The 23,427-nt window shown below is 43.8% G+C and overlaps 1 protein-coding gene across 4 annotated transcripts in view; it reads right to left on the reverse strand.

Annotated features, from left to right (window-relative positions):
• Positions 1-15,284: 15,284 nt before the first annotated feature.
• NELL1 (neural EGFL like 1) overlaps positions 15,285-23,427 on the reverse strand; it is a 784,159-nt gene continuing 776,016 nt past the window's right edge. For all 4 annotated transcript variants that reach the window (XM_069738862.1, XM_069738865.1, XM_069738866.1 and 1 more), the window contains one exon: positions 15,285-16,637. In XM_069738862.1, the coding sequence (XP_069594963.1) occupies positions 16,587-16,637 (51 nt within the window). In that variant the 3' untranslated portion in view covers positions 15,285-16,586. The remainder of the gene's footprint in view (positions 16,638-23,427) is intronic.

A 23,427-nucleotide genomic window follows, 5' to 3' on the forward strand; every position in this document is an offset into this window, starting at 1 on the left:
GCGAAAATTTTTAAAATTTAGCAATTTTCAAACTTTGTATTTTTATGCCCTTAAATCAGAGAGATATGTCACGAAAAATAGTTAATAAATAACATTTCCCACATGTCTACTTTACATCAGCACAATGTTGGAAACAAAATTTTTTTTTGTTAGGAAGTTATAAGGGTTAAAAGTTGACCAGCAATTTCTCATTTTTACAACACCATTTTTTTTTAGGGACCACATCACATTTGAAGTCATTTTGAGGGGTCTATATGATAGAAAATAACGAAGTGTGACACCATTCTAAAAACTACACCCCTCAAGGTTCTCAAAACCACATTCAAGAAGTTTATTAACCCTTTACGTGCTTCACAGGAGCTGAAACAATGTGGAAGGAAAAAATGAACATTTAACTTTTTTTTGCAAACATCTTAATTCAGAACCATTTTTTTTTATTTTCACAAGTGTAAAAACAGAAATGTAACCATAAATTTTGTTATGCAATTTCTCCTGAATACGCCAATACCCCATATGTGGGGGTAAACCACTTTTTGGACGCACCGCAGAACTTAGAAGTGAAGGAGCGCCGTTTGACTTTTTCAATGCAGAATTGGCTGGAATTGAGATTGGACGCCATGTCACGTTTAGAAAGCCCCTGATGTGCCTAAACAGTGGAAACTCCCCACAAGTGACACCATTTTGGAAACTAGACCCCTTAAGGAACTTATCTAGATGTGTGGCGAGCACTTTGAACCCCCATGTGCTTCACAGAAGTTTATAACGTAGAGCCCTGAAAAAAAAAATCGATTTTTTTTCTACAAAAATGATCTTTTCGCCCACAAATTCTTATTTTCACAAGGGTAACAGGAGAAATTAGACCACAAAAGTTGTTGTGCAATTTCTCCTGAGTACGCTGATACCCAATATGTGGGGGTAAACCACTGTTTGGGCGCACCGCAGAGCTTGGAAGAGAAGGAGTGCCGTTTTACTTTTTCAATGTAGAATTGGCTGGAATTGAGATTGGACGCCATGTCGCGTTTGGAGAGCCGCTGATGTGCCTAAACAGTGGAAACCCCCCACAAGTGACACCATTTTGGAAACTAGACCCCCCATGGAACTTATCTAGATGTGTGGTGAGAACTTTGAATGCCCAAGTGCTTCACAGAAGTTTATAATGCAGAGTCGTGAAAATAAAAAATATTTTTTTTTCCACAAAAAATATTTTTTAGCCCCCAAGTTTTTATTTTCACAAGGGTAACAAGAAAAATTGGACCCCAAAAGTTGTTGTCCAATTTGTCCTGAGTATGCTGGTACCCCATATGTGGGGGTAAACCACTGTTTAGGCACACGGCAGAGCTCGGAAGGAAGGAGAGCCGTTTTGGAATGCAGACTTTGATAGAATGGTCTGCGAGCATTATGTTGCGTTTGCAGAGCCCCTGATGTACCTAACCAATAGAAACCCTCCACAAGTGACCCCATTTTGGAAACTAGACCCCCCATGAAACTTATCTAGATGTGTGGTGAGAACTTTGAATGCCCAAGTGCTTCACAGAAGTTTATAATGCAGAGTCGTGAAAATAAAAAATATTTTTTTTCCACAAAAAATATTTTTTAGCCCCCAAGTTTTTATTTTCACAAGGGTAACAAGAAAAATTGGACCCCAAAAGTTGTTGTCCAATTTGTCCTGAGTATGCTGGTACCCCATATGTGGGGGTAAACCACTGTTTAGGCGCACGGCAGAGCTCGGAAGGAAGGAGAGCCATTTTGGAATGCAGACTTTGATAGAATGGTCTGCGAGCATTATGTTGTGTTTGCAGAGCCCCTGATGTACCTAACCAGTAGAAACCCTCCACAAGTGACCCCATTTTGGAAACTAGACCCCCCATGGAACTTATCTAGATGTGTGGTGAGAACTTTGAATGCCCAAGTGCTTCACAGAAGTTTAGAATGCAGAGTCGTGAAAATAAAAAATATTTTTTTTTCCACAAAAAAGATATTGTAGCCCCCCAAGTTTTTATTTTCACAAGGGTAACAAGAGAAATTGGACTGCAATAGTTGTTGTCCAATTTATCCCGAGTACGATGATGCGCCATATGTGGGGGTAAACCACTGTTTGGGCGCACGGCAGAGCTCGGAAGGGAAGGAGCGCCGTTTTGGACTGCAGACTTTGATAGAATGGTCTGTGGGCATTATGTTGCGATTGCAGAGCCCCTGATGTACCTAAACAGTAGTAACCCCCCACAAGTGACCCCGTTTTGGAAACTAGACCCCCCAAGGAACTTATATAGATGGGCATTCAAAGTTCTCACCACACAAGTGCTTCACAGAAGTTTATAATATATATATATATATATATATATATATATATATATATATATATATATATATATATATATATATATATATATATATTTTCCACAAAAAAGATTTTGTAGCCCCCAAGTTTTTATTTTCACAAGGGTAGCAAGAGAAATTGGACCCCAGAAGTTGTTGTGCAATTTATCCCGAGTACGCTGATGCCCCATATGTGGGGGTAACCCACTGTTTTGGCGCACGGCAGAGCTCAGAAGGGAGGGAGCACCATTTGACTTTTTGAGCGCAAAATTGGCTGTCGTGTTTGGAGACCCCCTGATGTACCTAAACAGTGGAAACCCCCCAATTCTAGCTCCAACCCAACTCCAACACACCCCTAACCCTAATCCCAACCTGATCCATAATCCTAATCACTAACCCTAAAGATAATCACAACCCTTACCCCAAAACAACCCTAATGTCAACCCTAACCATAACCCTAATCAAAACCCTAAATCCAACACACCCCTAATCCTTATCTCAACCCTAACCTCAAACCTAACCCTAATCCCAATACACCCCTAATCACAACCCTAACCTTAACCCTAATCCCAAACCTAACCCTAATCCCAAGCGTAACCCTAATGCCAACCCTAACCCTAATACCAACCCTAATCCAAACCCTAACCCTAATCCCAACTCTAACCCTAACTTTAGCCCCAACCCTAGCCCTAACTTTAGCCCCAACCCTAAGGCTACTTTCACACTTGCGTCGTTAGGCATCCGTCGCAATCCGTAGTTTTGGACAAGAAACGGATCCTGCAAATGTGCCCGCAGGATGCGTTTTTTGCCCATAGACTTGTATTGCCGACGGATCGTGACGGATGGCCACACGTCACGTCCGTCGTGCACTGGATCAGTTGTGTTTTGGCGGACCGTCGGCACAAAAAAAGTCCAATGAAACGTTTTTTTTGTACGTCGCATCCGCCATTTCTGACCGCGCATGCGTTGCCGTAACTCCGCCCCCTCCTCCCCAGGACATAGATTGGGCAGCGGCTGCGTTGAAAAATTACATCCGCTGCCCACGTTGTGCACAATTTTCACAACGTGCGTCGGTATGTCGGGCAGACGCATTGCGACGGCCCCGTACCGACGTGTGAAAGAAGCCTAACCCTAAATTTAGCCCTAGCCCTAACCCTACCCCTAACCCTAATTTTAGCCCCAACTGCTGTTCTCCTGCCGGCCAGCAGATGGAGACAGATGGTGGGCGCACTGCGCATGCGCCCGCCATTTTCTTTTCCCCGGCAGCCAGGAGGAGCAGCAAGAGGATCCAGGGACCTAGGTGAGTATGCTAGGGTCCCCGAATCCCCCTATTTCTCTGTCCTCTGATGTGCGATCACATCAGAGGACAAAGAATTACACTTTAATTTTTTTTTTTTTGCGGTCGCCGGTAAACAGTTAATTACCGGCGATCGCAAAACAGGGGTCGGTAAAACCGACCCCGATCATGTTCTTTGGGGTCTCGGCTACCCCCGGCAGCCGAGACCCCAAAGATTCTCCCGGTGCCGGAGAATTTTGAAGATGGCGGCGCCCACCGGGAGACACGAGGAGCATCGGGGGAGATAGGTGAGTATTGGGGGGCTACCTGGGACCCCTTTTCTCTGTCCTCCGATGTGCGATCACATCGGAGGACAGAGAAATTAAAAAGAGATCGTTTTTTTTTTTTTTTTTTTTGCAATCGCCGGTAAACTGTTAATTACTGGCGATCGCAAATGCGGGGTCGGTTAAAAACCCCCCGAATCATGTTCTCTGGGGTCTCGGCTACCCCCGGCAGCCGAGACCCCGGAGAAAATCCGACTCTGGGGGGCGCTATTCACTTTTTCCACAGCGCCGTTAATTCACGGCGCTGTGGTTAAAGTACCCTTAGCGGCCGCCTTTAAAAGGCGTATCGGCGGTCGCTAAGGGGTTAAATTACTAACACTGACATACAAAGCCATCCACAACCTTTCTACTCTGTATATTTCCACACTAATCTCTCAATATCTTCCCTCACATAATCTCCGTTCCTCCCAAGACCTCCTTCTCTCCTCCACACTTATTCGCTCCTCACCCAACCGCCTCCAAGACTTCTCCCGAATATTCCCCATCCTCTGGAATTCAGTGCCCCAACACATCTGGTTATCAACTACTTTTGGATCCTTCAAAAGAAACCTGAAAACCCATCTCTTCAAGGAAGCTTACAGCCTGTAAAGACCACACAGCCACCTCAACACCATTGGAGCTACTGCAACCCTCGACCTACTGTCTCCCTCCCCATAATTCTGTAGAATGTAAGCCCGCAAGGGCAGGGTCCTCGCCCGTCTGTACCAGTCTGTCATTGTTAGTTTTGTTGACTGTAAGTGATATTTGTATTTTGATGTAACCACTTCTCATGTACAGCACCATGGAATTAATGGTGCTATATAAATAAATAATAATAATAATAAACTAGCATCAGAATGTGGAATTGACACACATGAGATGGTCACAGACAAGTCCTTGCTTGTTAGAAACTGTGACAAGGTAACTGTGAAGATGGTAAGATTGTGTAAATTTTCTGATGATGGAATGCAGGGCATTGCTGAAAACAGATGGGACTATGATAAAAGACAATGATTGAGTGAAGGAAGTGCTGCTGAAGTGCTTGCAAGGGCAAGCTGCACATATAAGGAAAGCTGCCACAAGTGCGAGATCGCTGCTTCATACAGCCTTCTACCCTGTTCAAGTCTCTTACCTTTTAAAGCGACTATATAACTATTGAGCTTGTTGTCTCCCAGTGAGTAAACATTTACGCATACTGGCTTCCTGTGCTTTAAGGGTAGATGATATTCGGCTTGGTTGTGAGTGGAAGAGAAATCAATTAATTGTTCAAGTTAGTATAAGATCAATAACTGAAGGGATTAGTGAAGTGACTCAACATTTATGTTGATTGAGAGGGAGAATACATTCTCATGGCGTGTCTGTTTTAGTAAATGTTATAGTATATACTTGCAGTATCCCAGGAGAGAACCATTGTGGAGGAACTTTACCTTGTGCTTTCTCTCTCTGGTCACCATCTCCCTAGTCGACACGGTGTACTCCTATACATTTTGACATTTTCTAGTATCTTCTATGTCAGACTGTAACTGTACATGAACACCACATCTATTACACACCTGTCCTGGGTATGTCCTGGGTTCTGCTTCCTTCGCCTCGGTCTGCTGCCCTCTGTTGTGCTCCATGTTAATTTTTTTGGTTGCCCGGCGTGGCTCAGTGACGTCATCTCCCTAATCCTACTTAAGGCCCCGATAAGTGGACACACCTGTGTTTTAGGACTTAATTTCTAGACTAGCCATTGGTGTACACCAACTTCTTTGTGCACCGTGCGTTAACTTGCTTCCATTCCTTCTGGGTTGCACTGAATCCATCCTGCTGGCCCTGAGATTCTTGAGTGTGCCAATTCCTCTCTTACCACATGCTTTCCTGCTTGCCACACCAGCACCCAGGGTCTGTGTGCCCACCTGGACCTGAGGCTTAGAGGATCCACCTCACCAGGAGAGCCTAACCCACCATTTGATAGTGAGAACTGGGCAGGGTTGTCCCTCGTTCCCTCTCATCATTTACTAGGTGGTCTACCAATCTCATAAGGAAGGCCCTCTCAGAGGCCAAGAAATGACTTTTTGTGCACATCTGTGTGACCATGACCCCTACCTTCTGTCATGTTGATCAGTATAACTATCAATAGTTTTCCCCTCTGGTTAGCATTTGAAGGGGCAGGTACTACCTGCAATTATAACATCGATCTTTACAAAAGTATCTCCATATCCCGTGCGGCTATTTCGGAGTAGTCGTCCATGTGTTCTATGAGACCCGCATCTGCTTTCCGAAAAGAAAAAATAAAATGATTTTCACAAATTTACTTTGATGTAAAGTAGCAGACAAGAACAAAAATGGGTTTAAATATGTGACAAGAAGAAAACTATTGATTTACTTGTGTATTAGAAGTCTGTGGGGAGTGATAATGGACTGAACCACCGGCTGCAAAGTAAATAGTTATTTTCCACTCTGTAAATTGGTTGCCCTCATGGGATGTAAAACACGATATATTACAATCTTGGTGCTTGTTAGAGAACATGTGAAAATCTATTTTTCAGATTTCGGTCTTAGTTGCCTACATTATACGCTGTGGGGGTTTGCAAAGTAGCACTGGGGGGCTCATGGCTGACGTCTGCTTCACTGTCCTGCTAGCTCATACTGTACAGTAAGCATGTACTGTATCCATCCGCCATGGTAGACCCTCACTTGTAGGACATTTTCTTCCCCTCTACACACACTGAAGGCATAGCACTGATATATTGGGGTGTCTGGTTTCTACCTGTACATGTAGATTGGATGTTCTTATCATCTTCTCTTTGGTTTCCTCCAGTTAATGCAAAAACATTTTGTTAATTTACTATTGAGTTGGTCCCAATATGTCTGAAAAAAATAGACTTTTTTTTTAAATTCTGAGAGCTGATCATTGCGCAGGAAATTAAACAAAATAGTGGGGTTTCCACCTAAATAATTAGTGCCTGCCGAGGCAGGGAGTCCGGTATCTGCTTATTTTCCAGCTCTACAGAAAAAAACATACAAATTCTGAGAGGAGAACTTTAGCGCCACCTACTGGAAGTAGCAATCCTAAAAGTCATTATCGACCCTTTATCGAGCCTTGCCACATGACTTTGGAAAATAGCCATACCAGATACTCTATTTGTAGACACGTGTTTTGGGGTGTTGTCAGTGCAAAGCCAGAGATCTAATGTGTAGTGTGTGATAACCTCTCCTTCTGGAGATTGACATGACTCCTACGCCATGCAATGCTCCTCTAGGAAATTAAATACGCAAGTTACCTTTTCAAAGAGGAAGGAAATCTCTGTTACAGTTAAATCAGATCTCCTGCTTTGCGCTGTGGAGGGGCATGCATCCTGAAACACGTGACTGCAAATGCAGTATCTGGTTTTGCGTTTATCCTAAGTCATGTGGCAAGGCTTGTTTAAGGATTGATATTGACTTTGAGGATTGCTACTTACAGTAGGTGGGACTAGAGCAGGGCCGGCTCCAGGTTTTTGAGGGCCCCGGGTGAAAGAGTCTCAGTGGGCCCCCCCTTAACACATGCCACGATTCATGATCACAGATAACACAGCCAACGTAGTATATAACACAGCCCACGTAGCATAAAACACAGCCCACGTAGCATAAAACACAGCCCACGTAGCATAAAACACAGCCCACGTAGCATAAAACACAGCCCACGTAGCATAAAACACAGCCCACGTAGCATAAAACACAGCCCACGTAGCATAAAACACAGCCCACGTAGTATATAACAGCCACGTAGTATATAACTATGTAAAGCAGTTAATACAAGAGAAGATAGTATTCTGCTACAGATGGATCTGGATAAGTTGGAAACTTGGGCTGAAAGGTGGCAGATGAGGTTTAACAATGATAAATGTAAGGTTATACACATGGGAAGAAGGAATCAATATCACCATTACACACTGAATGGGAAACCACTGGGTAAATCTGACAGGGAGAAGGACTTGGGGATCCTAGTTAATGATAAACTTACCTGGAGCAGCCAGTGCCAGGCAGCAGCTGCCAAGGCAAACAGGATCATGGGGTGCATTAAAAGAGGTCTGGATACACATGATGAGAGCATTATACTGCCTCTGTACAAATCCCTAGTTAGACCGCACATGGAGTACTGTGTCCAGTTTTGGGCACCGGTGCTCAGGAAGGATATAATGGAACTAGAGAGAGTACAAAGGAGGGCAACAAAAGTAATAAAGGGGATGGGAGAACTACAATACCCAGATAGATTAGCGAAATTAGGATTATTTAGTCTAGAAAAAAGACGACTGAGGGGCGATCTAATAACCATGTATAAGTATATAAGGGGACAATACAAATATCTCGCTGAGGATCTGTTTATACCAAGGAAGGTGACGGGCACAAGGTGCGTCTGGAGGAGAGAAGGTTTTTCCACCAACATAGAAGAGGATTCTTTACTGTTAGGGCAGTGAGAATCTGGAATTGCTTGCCTGAGGAGGTGGTGATGGCGAACTCAGTCGAGGGGTTCAAGAGAGGCCTGGATGTCTTCCTGGAGCAGAACAATATTGTATCATACAATTATTAGGTTCTGTAGAAGGACGTAAATCTGGGGATTTATTATGATGGAATATAGGCTGAACTGGATGGACAAATGTCATTTTTCGGCCTTACTAACTAATGTTACATATAGCATATAACACAGCCACATAGTATATAACACACCCACGTAGTATATAACAGCCCACGTAGCATATAACACAGCCACGTAGTATATAACAGCCCACGTAGCATATAACACAGCCACGTAGTATATAGCACAGCCCACATAGCATATAACAGCCCATATAGTATATAGCACAGCCACATAGTATATAACACGGCCCACGCAGTGGCGTAGGAAGGGGGGTGCGGGCCACCCCGGGCGGCACAATGCAGGGGGCGGGCATCTAGCCGTGCTGGCACAAGCATCTTTTCAGTCAGTGCAGGGCCAGGCAGTGCAGGCACATAGGGGTTAAGAACGCAGCCAGCGTGACATTGTTTGTTGGCGGAGAGTTCTCCTGCTCTGCTCTCCCGCCCGCCCGCCCCTCACTGGCTGCTGAACTTATCAGGACAGGCAGATTCTGGAGGAGCTCCTTGGCAAGCCTTGCCGCCCTGAGTGAGTGCGATGTATCTTTGTATTCTGACAGTCTGGGTGACCTGGGGCGGCCACAGCTGATATACTGTCTAATATATAATTGCCTAGAATACTACTTCCTGCAATTTGTGCCAACTTCCGTGGCTTTGTCCGGAGCTAATGTCCGGAGATAAGTGACGTCAACAGTGTCCAGTGTCTGATTGGTTGCCGCCTGCTGCGAGCGACCAATCAGAAACGTGCCGTACTGTGACACACTCCGCCCGCCATTTTGGTGTGATTTTTGAATTTTTACCTCACAGCAAGTTTTTACTGCGTGGAGGCGGGCCCAGTGACGTTGCTCTTCAAGCTCCTGCCGAATTTCGTCAAAAAAATGATAATACCATTTACCAAAACTATATATATTTAGTTGTGAAGTGGTTCAGTGACATTTTCACACCAATTTTGAACTTTTGTTTGGTGTTTTCTCCATATACTGCCTATTATTTTTGTTCTTTCTTACTATTATTTATTAATTGTATTATTCTTACATTTGAATAAATAAAGTATATATGGATTCTAGACTCCCGATTCTTTAGAATCGGGCTGCCATCTAGTATATTATATACTTCAGCAGCCGCCCAGGCCCCCAGCACCTGTCCTGTATATGTATATACTGTATCTGTACAGCCTGTATGACAGTATATATAATATATATACAGGACAGGTGCTGGGGGCCTGGGCGGCTGCTGAAATATATACACTGCACAGTACCACTGCCCTGTATATATACACTGCACAGTACCATCACTCCCCTGTATATATACACTGCACAGTACCTCTCCCCTGTATATATACACTACACAGTACTGCTCCTCCTGTATATATACACTGCACAGTACCACTGCCCTGTATATATACACTGCACATGACCACTGCCCTGTATATATACACTGCACAGTACCATCACTCCCTTGTATATATACACTGCACAGTAACACTGCCCTGTATATATACACTGCACTGAACCACTGCCCTGTATATATACACTGCACTGTACCACTGCCCTGTATATATACACTGCACAGTAACACTGCCCTGTATATATACACTGCACAGTACCACTGCCCTCTATATATACACTGCACAGTACCATCACTCCCTTGTATATATACACTGCACAGTAACACTGCCCTGTATATATACACTGCACTGAACCATCACTCCCCTGTATATATACACTGCACTGAACCACTGCCCTGTATATATACACTGCACTGTACCACTGCCCTGTATATATACACTGCACAGTAACACTGCCCTGTATATATACACTGCACAGTACCACTGCCCTCTATATATACACTGCACAGTACCATCACTCCCCTGTATATATACACTGCACAGTAACACTGCCCTGTATATATACACTGCACAGTACCACTGCCCTGTATATATACACTGCAGAGTAACACTGCCCTGTATATATACACTGCACAGGACCACTGCCCTGTATATATACACTGCACTGTACCACTGCCCTGTATATATACACTGCACTGCAACACTGCCCTGTATATATACACTGCACTGTACCACTGCCCTGTATATATACACTGCACTGTACCACTGCCCTGTATATATACACTGCACAGTACCATCACTCCCCTGTATATATACACTGCACAGTACCTCTCCACCTATCCTGTATATATACACTGCACAGTACCTCTCCTCCTATCCTGTATATATACACTGCACAGCACCTCTCCTATCCTGTATATATACACTGCACAGTACCATCACTCCCCTGTATATATACAATGCACAGTACCACTCCTCCTATCCTGTATATATACACTGCACAGTACCATCACTCCCCTGTATATATACACTGCACAGTACCTCTCCTATCCTGTATATATACACTGCACAGTACCTCTCCTCCTATCCTGTATATATACACTGCACAGTACCATCACTCCCCTGTATATATACACTGCACAGTACCTCTCCTATCCTGTATATATACACTGCACAGTACTGCTCCTCCTGTCCTGTATATATATATATATACACTGCACAGTACCGCTCCTCCTGTCCTGTATATATACACCGCACAGTACCACTCCTCCTATCCTGTATATATACACTGTAGAATTTACAATAGCTGTCACTCTTGTTAGAAGTGAAATCTGGCATTGGACTATACCTAGATTTCTCTGCCGTATCTGGGCATCATGAATCGTGGTATGTGTTAAAGGGGGGACCCACTGAGACTCTTTTGCCCGGGGCCCTCAAAAACTTGGAGCCAGCCCTGGGGGTGGGTCACCGGGCCGCGGCCGGCGCTGCAGCTGCTTAACGCTATTGACGTGCGGGCCCGCGCCCGCACGTCAATAGTTAACAGCCGCCAGCCAATCTGAGGCTGGCAGCTGACGTCAGTCCCAGTGTGCATGTCGCCGGCGTCTGACATCATTGTCAGTCGCCGGCGAGTGCACGTTTCAGCTGCGTGGAGAGAGCAGGAGCGTGGAAGGTAAGCAGAACTTGTTTTTTTTTTTTTGCAGTCCCGATCATGTGATGGTAACATTCACCGGCAAAACAATTTAACTTCTCCATCTGAGGTCTTATTCCTGCTGGGGGGGGGGGCGCCAAGCTCGGGAACAGCCCCGGGCGGCAAAAGCTCTAGCTACGCCTCTGGGCCCACGTAGTATACAGCACAGCCCACGTAGTATATAACACTGCCCACGTAGTATATAGAACAGCCATGTAGTATATAGCACAGCCCCCCTCCCCCCAAGAATGGCCCCATAGTCTAGTCCAGCACTCACTGTTATAGTTAAAAAAATAAAATAACACTCCTCACTTCTCAACGTGCCCGCGCTGCTCCCTGCTCGTCTCGGCTGCTGCACTGCCTGACACACAGCGATTGCGCGATGACATCATTGCGCACCTGCAGTGTCAGAGGCAGAGCGGGGAATGATGGGACAGGGAACGTCAGGTGATGCTCTCTCCTCCATCATTTGCTTTGAACTTTACTGGCAGACGCTCTATACATGCCTCACTTCGGGCTTATAACCGCCGGATATCTGCCTGGATCGCCTGTCTTTACACGTGGTCCCTATGTCTCCGACCACGTGGGTCTATTGCCGGCGCTGGTGGCAGGCAGGCAGGCCCCCTTGCCTCACAGGGGCCCCATAGCGACTGCGTGATGTGCCGCTAGCTGAGGGCCCCTTGGGGAGCGGGGGCCCTAGGCACTGGCAGCTGCCTGCCCCTAATGCCGGCCCTGAATGGACCCCCCTGTCTTGCCAGGGCCCCGGCGCTTGCCCGGGTACTGATGACGGCCCTGGACTAGAGTTCTAGTCCTCTTTCTCTGTAAAGAGGCAATCTGCATATTTAATTTCCCAGAGGAGCATTGCATGGCCTATAAGTCTCCTCTCTCTCCACAAAGGGAGACTTTGCTATGCACTGCATGACATACCTAATTGTAAATAATGCTTTTGAAGGGAACCTGATATAAGGTTCATACTGACAGTAGCACAGACTGCAAGAATCGAAGACCGGACTGTGTATGTTCTCTTTTTTACTTTGAAAGCCCATCCAGGGACCAGGCAGGAAAAATGGTGCTCATTTTGTTATATAGGTAGTAATTCCATAGATCTATTTACAGTATAAATTTTCCTTCTTCGATATTGCAGTATATTAGGCGTATCAATATAAAACTGCCAGTTGTATTTTATTCATTGAAATCCCTAGTATTTGGGTGAGTTCAGTGGGCAGTGCTGCTCGTTGAATGACAGTCTTCCCTGTATAATATAGCAAAATCTCGGCACTCAACGTAATCAGGTGATTTAATGGTATTGACACATAGTAACAGAAACATTTCGGTCCTAGATCTGGACAGTGTATTGGTATGAGAGCGGGTGGACCCACTAAGCTGTTGGTATAAAATAGTCACACGACACTTGTATGTCAGACCACATGGACTAGCGGTGGATTCCATGTCTCACACAGGCTCGGTGCACACGTGTCCCGACATCTTCAGGTTTATTGTTCCCTCGGGCTATACTGCCCCAATGCAGACAGCGTCCACATACAAGTGTGACTCTATTTTCTACTAACAACTTAGTGGGTCCACCCGCTCTCATACCAATACACTGTGACTGATGAAAGTCCGGATCTAGGACCAAAACATTTCTGTTACGAAGTGTGGATACTATTAAATCACTTATCTGATTACGTTGAGTGCCGAGTTTTTGCTACATTCTACAGTGTGGGAACCTACTCTGGCACCTCCTTTCGGCTGTGCACATGTTTACCCTTCTACACTAGTCTTCCCTGTATGACTTTGCAGGCAGAGAAGACTGTCAATCACCAGGAGGACCGCCCACTGGACTCGTGTGAGTAGGGCTGCTCACCGGACTGGTGTGAGTAGGGCTGCTCACTGATAACCCCTCTATATACAGTAGATAACACAGGATCCACCATTCACAACAGGTGATGTCACCGCTCACCTCTTCTTCCTGTACAATGACTGATAACACCTCTATATATAGTAGATAATACAGGGTCCACCATTCACAATAGGTGATGTCACAGCTCACCTCCTCCTCCTGTACAATAACTAATAACATCTCTATATACAGTAGATAACACAGGGTCCACCATTCACAATAGGTGATGTCACAGCTCACCTTCTCCTGTGCAATGACTGATATCCCCTCTATACACAGCTGATAACACAGGATAAGCCACTCTCAATAAGCGATGTCAGAGGCTAGCTGCACCTTTCCAGTCACAATGATTTTTGTCACATGATTATTAGATGCTTTAATACAAAAGATAAATGAATTCTCATTGCTCCTAATGTACATGTGCATTTCCTCAAATAACAGGAAGTTAGAGATTAAAGCCCCAGTGGCCAATGTGAGAATTGCAAGACTTCTATATTTTTATTTTTGTTTTAATAAACATTGAGATATAGAGGAAAAAACATTGCCAAAAATATAAGTAGTTAACACAAATAGTATATTTTCTGATGACTGCTTCCCTTTAATGTGACAGGGAATGAGAGGATTATAAATCCAATAAAGCATTATATCTCCGACCGTCTCATAAAGAATGATTGGAGTAACGTTGCGCAGCAGGAGGAGGCTGGTCTGAGTCCTGTTCTCTGGATTGCTGGAGATACCAACATCTGGGGAGCGATACTCAATCCTATGGATAGGTGATAACTTCAGAAGTTGTCACATACCCTTTAAGTGTTGAAACAGATGTGGATGTTAATTGGCAAAGCTAAAAAATAAAATGCAAGGGAGTTTCTGCCTTTGGCAAATACTTCTCTGCTACCAACATCTTCCATGTCAGCTTCTTGGGTACAATTAGCTTTACTGTATGGCCGGGGTCACACTTGCGAGTGCAATGCAAGAAACTCGCACGAGTCTCTCGCATCAATACCTGGCACTGCTGCCGGCACTCGTGACCGGAGTGTGCGGCTGCATAGAAATACATGCAGCTGAATGCTCCGGTCGTGAGTGCTGGCGGCAGTGCCAGGTATTGGTGCGAGAGACTAGCGTGAGTTTCTTACATCACACTCGCAAGTGTGACCCCGGCCTATCAGTTCTGATCAGTGACTCCAGCTAAGCTGCATTGTCTGTTGGAGAATAAGGAGGTCTGAAAAGCTGTTCCTATATAATGAGACACTCTGGCTGCTGCTTTATCCCTCTCCCGTGCTTTATACTCCTTCACGCTCCTGTGCTTTATACTCCGTCCCTGTCCCGTGCTTTATACTCCGTCCCTCTCCCGTGCTTTATACTCCGTCCCTCTCCCGTGCTTTATACTCCGTCCCTCTCTCGTGCTTTATACTCCGTCCCTCTTCCGTGCTTTATACTCCGTCCCTCTTCCGTGCTTTATACTCCATCCCTCTTCCGTGCTTTATACTCCGTCCCTCTCCTGTGCTTTTTACTCCATCCCTCCAAAGTTCAGTTCAGCAGCGCAATGAGTGATCCACCTCTTATTGCTCTAATACTTTTAAAATGTGGCTGTTTGAAACCAGCTTTACTTTCTGGCATGTTGCAATAGGAAAAATCTTTTTTTTTCTTTTTTTATTAATATCAACAAGTGATTATCTGAAATTGCTCCTAAATCATATTTACCTCTCCAATCCTTGACTTTCTCCTTGAATTCCGATCACTTGTTTGTCAAGTGATTAAAGGATAAAAAAGAAATAGCTGTAGGAAAGAAGCCCCACATGTGGCCCCCTTCCCCCTAATTCTTTTTAAAAACAAACATATTAGTTTTTTTATATTTTTTTTATTTATTACATTCTTTATTCAATTCCTGTGTCGTGTTAGTGTAAACTTCTATGTAAAATATATCTTACATATACAAGATAAACTCAGAGCGGTTATGATGCAATTCTTTAAAAAACAGCATTACCGCCTGGACCAAAAGATGTTTAAAAAAATAATAATAAAAAAATCAAATTAATTCACCCAATGCTTACTTGAAATAATAACATAAAAGATTCCTGTTGCCATTTTTAACAAATCACTTGCGTGGTGAAAAAAGGTTAATAACAATTATGTAACAAAAAAAAAGAAAAGTTTCCATTGTAATTTCCAGGCAGCAATATTGATTTAAAGATTTTTTTCTCTCTACATTTTTCCATAGATGATTTCTTATTTTATTATCTGTAGTGTTTGTCATTCGGAAAATAATCGCTATGTGAAAATATTTTTGTACATGTCGGTGTTTTGTTTTTTTTCTCTCATCCAACAAAGTGGCACAACACAGCTCTATAGCCTTCCTTCTTTCACCAATCCATTGACCTCCGGAGTACTCCTCAAAATTGATGAAAGTAATCGTAGTTCGAAAAGATTATTGTTGTTTTTTTTTACGGTTTTCAAGATGGGTTCTTGTTTACACAGTTGGGGGGTCATTGTAATATTCCATCCAGGGTAACAAAGGAAGGCAATCTTCTTCACATCTTGTGGTAGAGGTCCAGTTAGCAGATCTTAATCCTCTAAAAATTTTGTAAAGTTTTTATTTTTGCTTTTTTGAGTTTGTTTTTACATTATTTGAGACACTGGATGACGAGATAAGCTATTAAATAAAGAAGCTATGCCATTAGACTGCACATATATACAGATTTCCATAAATACAACCAGGCAGGGACCTCAAACAAAATCCAGGAGCAATGAGTTGACGTTCATGGAGGCAAGATCTTCCACCACTCATGGTAATGGTGGAAGAAGTAGAAGAAGAAGACACCAAATTTTACAAGAGACCAATTTTTAAAGGTGTTTTCTGATTGGACAACCAAAAAGCTTGTGACTCACAACATTGAGATCATTAACTGCTGGAGTTTTTGAGCGAGAATCCTTGTGATGACAGTAACCAGGGGCCGCCCCGGGCGAGGGTGATAAGAATGAACGGAAAAGTCTGCAAGCCACTGGCAAAGGTGTTTTTCCTCTTGGTGGTGACTTTTGGTTATTTGTCTGTATAAAACATTGAGTCATCGTATTGATGGGAACTGCATCCTATCGTTTCTAATTTTTCGTTCTCTTGTACGAGAGTCTCGTGTTTAGAACTTTTAGTTATTGTGAAGACATTCTAAATCCACTGAGCAGCAGACACTTCCATTCTGTAGAATAAGAGAGATAGAAAAGTAGATTGTTTAGGAAAATCTCAAAAAATATGGTTACCTCCCAACTTTTTCCAGAACACCACCTCTCTATAATTTTTAGTGGTCATTTTGAAAATCACAGCCTGAGAGGTTTGGGGCACAAAAGTGACCAATTAATGTAATTCTTCTCGTTCAAGAACCACTTTTGAAATAAAAATGTAGGAAATGTATGGAGAGGCTGGAACTAGGGGTGAGCGGACCAGTGGAAGTTTGGGTTCTGGTACCAGAACTGTAGCCAAACTTGAACCAGAATCCCACTGAAATCAATGGGGAACCGAATATATTTCTCTCCTCTCTATTCTCCCTATCTTCTTGTCTCTCCTTTTCTCTATCCTCTTTACCTCTCTAATCTCCTCAATCTCTCCTCTATTCTCTCCTCTGTCCTCCTTCTTGCCTCTATCCTCTGCTGCTATCCCCTCTCTCTCCTCTATCAGCTTTCTCTCATCTATCCTCTCTCTCTCCTTCCTCCTCTATCTCTATCCTCTCCTCTATCACCTCTATCCTCTGTCTCTCCTTCCTCCTCTATCCTCCCTCTCTCCTCTCTCCATCGTCTCTCTCCATTCTTCTGAACTGTAAACAGACTTCCAGGAGAGGTCCGTGTTTGGAGTTCAGCACCAGACACTAGGTGTCCGATACGAACCCTGAACTGTACAGTTTGGGTTTGCTCATCTCTAGCTGGGGCCTTTTGGGTGAGGTTGACGGCTTGGTGACCCGTTCAGCAGTCACACCCCATGTTAGAAGACACCAATTATCACACATGTCAAGTGGTATCCATAGCTCTGGCAGATCATGCTGGCATTTATAGTTCTTTCTCAACTAAAAGGACATAGATTGAACACATTGTCTGTCATTCTATTGTTTTTGGATGGAAATATTTGAGACTTAATACTGTGGTTGGATTCATCAATTGTACAAATTTTGAAAATTGCCCAATTTATGACACAATCTTTTTCTGATTCTCCCCCATTATCTGCGGTCTGAAAGTCATAAATCCATTTTACTTCTTACCAAATCGTCATCAGCCCCAGAAAGGAAAAAAAAATGAACATGATTTATAAATGTCTGTGACTTGAAAGTGCCGATTTCGGAAGACCTAAATGAGAAGCAGCAGGGAGGCAGAGCGTGACACCCGGAAGGGAGCCGCTGATCTCGCCCCGTGCACAGGATCACACATCTTACAGCATTTTATACCATGGATCCATATTGTGGAGAATGAAAAAAAAAGATACACCTCTACAGCGATGGCGCCTCTGCTTTTCACTCGGAACTGTCCCCTGGCATCAACAGGCGGTGTGGAACATCACATCACCGCTGCAGTCAATCTATGGCTGTTGATCATTTGCAGTTTGCAGCCTTCACATTTGATCACGTGATGCTCCCAGCTGGAGCTTGATGCCAGGAGACTGGCGAGGGACATAATACCAAGTGCGGAGGAGAGGTGCCATTGCGTCAGGTAAATATATTTTTCTTTTTTTGTTTGTTCCCTTCCTAAGTGAATATTTGAAAGGGATGGACAACCCTTTTTAAATATCTACTTTGATGCTCAGGGCCCCTAACTATAATGTACCATTTATGTAACTAAGTGGTATTTAAGCCCACTAAGGAAGAAGTCTGGGTGGGATGCTGCTGGGACCCCTGCTCCCCCTGACTGGAGTATTCTGGTGTAGCACACAGAGGTGCCCTCCACTGCACCACTTCATGAATCGGGAGCGTCTGACTCCGGCATGCCCCCCTCATCGTGAGTAACACCGGTCTTTATGAATCAGAGGCCAATGTGTCTCCATGGTAACAGACTACAAACAAGCTCTGTGCAGTCTGATCCTCGGCCACGTCTCACTTTTGTCCATCTTCCTGCTTTTTTACAGTACTGACTGTAAATTATTGATAAGAGGAGACAGGGAATAACACCTGACTGCACTGGGTTTGTTTGTAGTCTGTTACCATGGTGACACATATGCTTGTATAGGACCTATGTACTCAGAACATTGAGATTTTCAGATTATATTGAAACTTTGCATTTTTTGTATATTGCTATATATTATATTCATCATGAGAAACTCAGGAAACTGCATGATTAGTACTAATGGGCCCATTGCAGGGGGCAAACAGGGGCCCAAGAGACAAGGGTCCCTCTTCGGTCTATGCCCATCAATATACACTGCTCAAAAAAATAAAGGGAACACTTAGACAACAGAATATAACTCCAAGTAAATCAAACTTCTGTGAAATCAAACTGTCCACTTAGGAAGCAACACTGTTTGACAACTAGTTTCACATGCTGTTGTGCAAATGGAATAGACAGCAGATGGAAATTATTGACAATCATCAAGACACCCTCAATAAAGGAGTGATTCTGTAGGTGGGGATCACAAACCACTTCTCAGTACCAATGCTTTCTGGCTGATGTTTTGGTCACTTTTGAATGTTGGTTGTGCTTTCACACTCGTGGTAGCATGAGACGGACTCTACAACCCACACAAGTGGCTCAGGTAGTGCAGCTCATCCAGGATGACACATCAATGCGAGCTATGGCAAGAAGGTTTGCTGTGTCACTATGCAGAGGATGGAGGCCCTACCAGGAGACAGGCCAGTACATCAGGAGACGTGGAGGGGGCCATAGGAGGGCAACAACCCAGCAGCAGGACCGCTACCTCAGCCTTTATGCAAGGAGCAACAGGAGGAGCACTGCCAGAGCCCTACAAAATGACCTCCAGCAGGCCACAAATGTGCATGTGTCTGCACAAATGGTTAGAAACCGACTACATGAGGATGGTCTGAGTGCACGATGTTCACAGATGGGGGTTGTGCTCACAGCCCAACACCGCGCAGGACGCTTGGCATTTGCCACAGAACACCAGGATTGGCAAATTTACCACTGGCACCCTGTGCTCTTCACAGATGAAAACAGGTTCACACTGAGCACATGTGACAGATGTGACAGTCTGGAGACGCCGTGGAGAGCGATCTGCTGCCTGCAACATCCTTCAGCATGACCGGTTTCGCAGTGGGGCAGTAATGGTGTGGGGTGGCATTTCTTCGGAGGGCCGCACAGCCCTCAATGTGCTCGCCAGAGGTAGCCTGACTGCCATTAGGTACCAAGATGAGATCCTCCGACCCCCTTGTGAGACCATATGCTGGTGCGGTTGGCCCTGGGTTCCTCCTAAGGCTGGAGTCACACTAGCGAGTTTTACGGACGTAAGAGCGCAGAAAATACGTCCGTAAAACTCGCCAAACAAACGGCACAATTATTCTCTATGCCCCTGTTCCTATCTGCCGTATTTTACTGATCAGTATAATACGGCTTTCTACGGCCGTAGAAAATCGCAGCATGCTGCGTTTTGTCACCGTATTGCGCAAAAAAAACGCCAATGAAAGTCTATGGAAGCCCCAAAAATACGGATTACACACGGACCAGCAGTGTGACTTGCGAGAAATACGCAGCGGTGTTAGAGAGAAAAGCCGGCAATTCAGTGCGGTGTACAGTAAAATCACACTGACAGGTTACATTAGAATAGGTAGAATAAATGTGTACACACAGAATAGGTATATATATATATATATATATATATATATATATATATATATATATATATATATATATATATATATATATATATATATATATAATCAGTGAGACACATATATGTATATATATTATTACTTCATACAGCGCTAGATAGCTTTAAAGCCGGTAATTCAATTGCCAGGTTTTGCTCTCTCCTTCCTAAACCCAACATGATATGAGACATGGTTTACATACAGTAAACCATCTCATATCCCCATTTTTTTTGCATATTCCACACTACTAATGTTAGTAGTGTGTATATGCAAAATTTGGCCGTTCTAGCTATTAAATTAAAGGGTTAAATGGCGGAAACAAATGGCATGGGCTCCCGTGCAATTTTCTCCGCCAGAGTAGTAAAGCCAGGGACTGAGGGCAGATATTAATAGCCTGGAGAGGGTCCACGGTTATTGGCCCCCCCCTGGCTAAAAACATCTGCCCCCAGCCACCCCAGAAAAGGCACATCTGGAAGATGCGCCTATTCTGGCACTTGGCCACTCTCTTCCCACTCCCGTGTAGCGGTGGGATATGGGGTAATGAAGGGTTAATGTCACCTTGCTATTGTAAGGTGACATTAAGCCAGATTAATAATGGAGAGGCGTCAATTATGACACCTATCCATTATTAATCCAATACTAGTAAAGGGTAAAAAAAAACACAAACACATTATTAAAAATTATTTTAATGAAATAAAAACGAAGGTTGTTGTAATAATTTATTCTACGCTCAATCCAATCACTGAAGACCCTCGCTCTGTCTAACCTCTATTGTTGGTAAAATATTTGAAGGGTTTCTGAGGGATGTTATTCTGGATTATCTCAATGAGAATAACTGTTTAACTCCATATCAGCATGGGTTTATGAGAAATCACTCCTGTCAAACCAATCTAATCAGTTTTTATGAAGAGGTAAGCTATAGGCTGGACCACGGTGAGTCATTGGACGTGGTATATCTCGATTTTTCCAAAGCGTTTGATACCGTGCCGCACAAGAGGTTGGTACACAAAATGAGAATGCTTGGTCTGGGGGAAAATGTGTGTAAATGGGTTAGTAACTGGCTTAGTGATAGAAAGCAGAGGGTGGTTATAAATGGTATAGTCTCTAACTGGGTCGCTGTGACCAGTGGGGTACCGCAGGGGTCAGTATTGGGACCTGTTCTCTTCAACATATTCATTAATGATCTGGTAGAAGGTTTACACAGTAAAATATCGATATTTGCAGATGATACAAAACTATGTAAAGCAGTTAATACAAGAGAAGATAGTATTCTGCTACAGATGGATCTGGATAAGTTGGAAACTTGGGCTGAAAGGTGGCAGATGAGGTTTAACAATGATAAATGTAAGGTTATACACATGGGAAGAAGGAATCAATATCACCATTACACACTGAACGGGAAACCACTGGGTAAATCTGACAGGGAGAAGGACTTGGGGATCCTAGTTAATGATAAACTTACCTGGAGCAGCCAGTGCCAGGCAGCAGCTGCCAAGGCAAACAGGATCATGGGGTGCATTAAAAGAGGTCTGGATACACATGATGAGAGCATTATACTGCCTCTGTACAAATCCCTAGTTAGACCGCACATGGAGTACTGTGTCCAGTTTTGGGCACCGGTGCTCAGGAAGGATATAATGGAACTAGAGAGAGTACAAAGGAGGGCAACAAAATTAATAAAGGGGATGGGAGAACTACAATACCCAGATAGATTAGCGAAATTAGGATTATTTAGTCTAGAAAAAAGACGACTGAGGGGCGATCTAATAACCATGTATAAGTATATAAGGGGACAATACAAATATCTCGCTGAGGATCTGTTTATACCAAGGAAGGTGACGGGCACAAGGGGGCATTCTTTGCGTCTGGAGGAGAGAAGGTTTTTCCACCAACATAGAAGAGGATTCTTTACTGTTAGGGCAGTGAGAATCTGGAATTGCTTGCCTGAGGAGGTGGTGATGGCGAACTCAGTCGAGGGGTTCAAGAGAGGCCTGGATGTCTTCCTGGAGCAGAACAATATTGTATCATACAATTATTAGGTTCTGTAGAAGGACGTAGATCTGGGGATTTATTATGATGGAATATAGGCTGAACTGGATGGACAAATGTCTTTTTTCGGCCTTACTAACTATGTTACTATGTTACTATGTAACAAAGTAAAAATAATAAACCAACAATATACATACCTCCCGAAGATCTGTAAGGTCCCTCTGCTGGTTGTTCCTAGATCATGGGAACTTTCCTAGAAAGCTCCCAGGCTCGAGTTCATATGAGGACAACCAGCAGAGGGCGCCTCACCGCAAATGAAGGTAAATATAGGTCATTGACCTAGTTTACCTTCATTCCCCGGGGTTTTGCAGCAAGGAGCAGCGTTGCATTAGCAGAGCTCCTTGCTGCAAAATATTTTAACCCCTTCAGATGGATTTACATCGTGGGACTTTACAGATCTTCGGAAGGTATGTATATTGTTGTTTTTTTTTTTTTGTTACAGATCGAGGGTCTTCAGTGAGTGGATTGAGCGTAGAATAAAATATTACAACAACCTTTGTGATTTTTTCATTAAAATACTTTTTAATAATGTGTGTATTTATTAACCCTTTACTACTATTGGATTAATAATGGATAGGTGTCATAATTGACGCCTCTCCATTATTAATTTGGCTTAATGTCACCTTACAATAGCAAGGTGACATTAACCCTTCATTACCCCATATCCCACCGCTACACGGGAATGGGAAGAGAGTGGCCAAGTGCCAGAATAGGCGCATCTTCCTGATGTGCCTTTTCTGGGGTGGCTGGGGGCAGATGTTTTTAGCCGGAGGGGGTGGGGGGCAATAACCGTGGACCCTCTCCAGGCTATTAATATCTGCCCTCAGTCACTGGCTTTACTACTCTGGCAGAGAAAATTGCCCGGGAGCCCACGCCAATTTTTTCCGCAATTTAACCCTTTAATTTAATAGCTAGACCGGCCAAATTTTGCATATACACACTACTAACATTAGCAGTGTAGAATATGCAAAAAAGGTGATATGAGATGGTTTACTGTATGTAAACCAGGTCTCATATCATGTCGGGTTTTAGGATGGAGATAGCAAAAGCCGGCAATTGAATTACAGGCTTTAAAGCTATCTAGCGCTGTATGAAGTAATAATATATATATACATATATGTGTCTACTGACATATATATTT

The sequence above is a fragment of the Ranitomeya imitator genome, chromosome 9 (assembly GCF_032444005.1).
Source record: "Ranitomeya imitator isolate aRanImi1 chromosome 9, aRanImi1.pri, whole genome shotgun sequence".
NCBI lineage: Eukaryota > Metazoa > Chordata > Amphibia > Anura > Dendrobatidae > Ranitomeya > Ranitomeya imitator.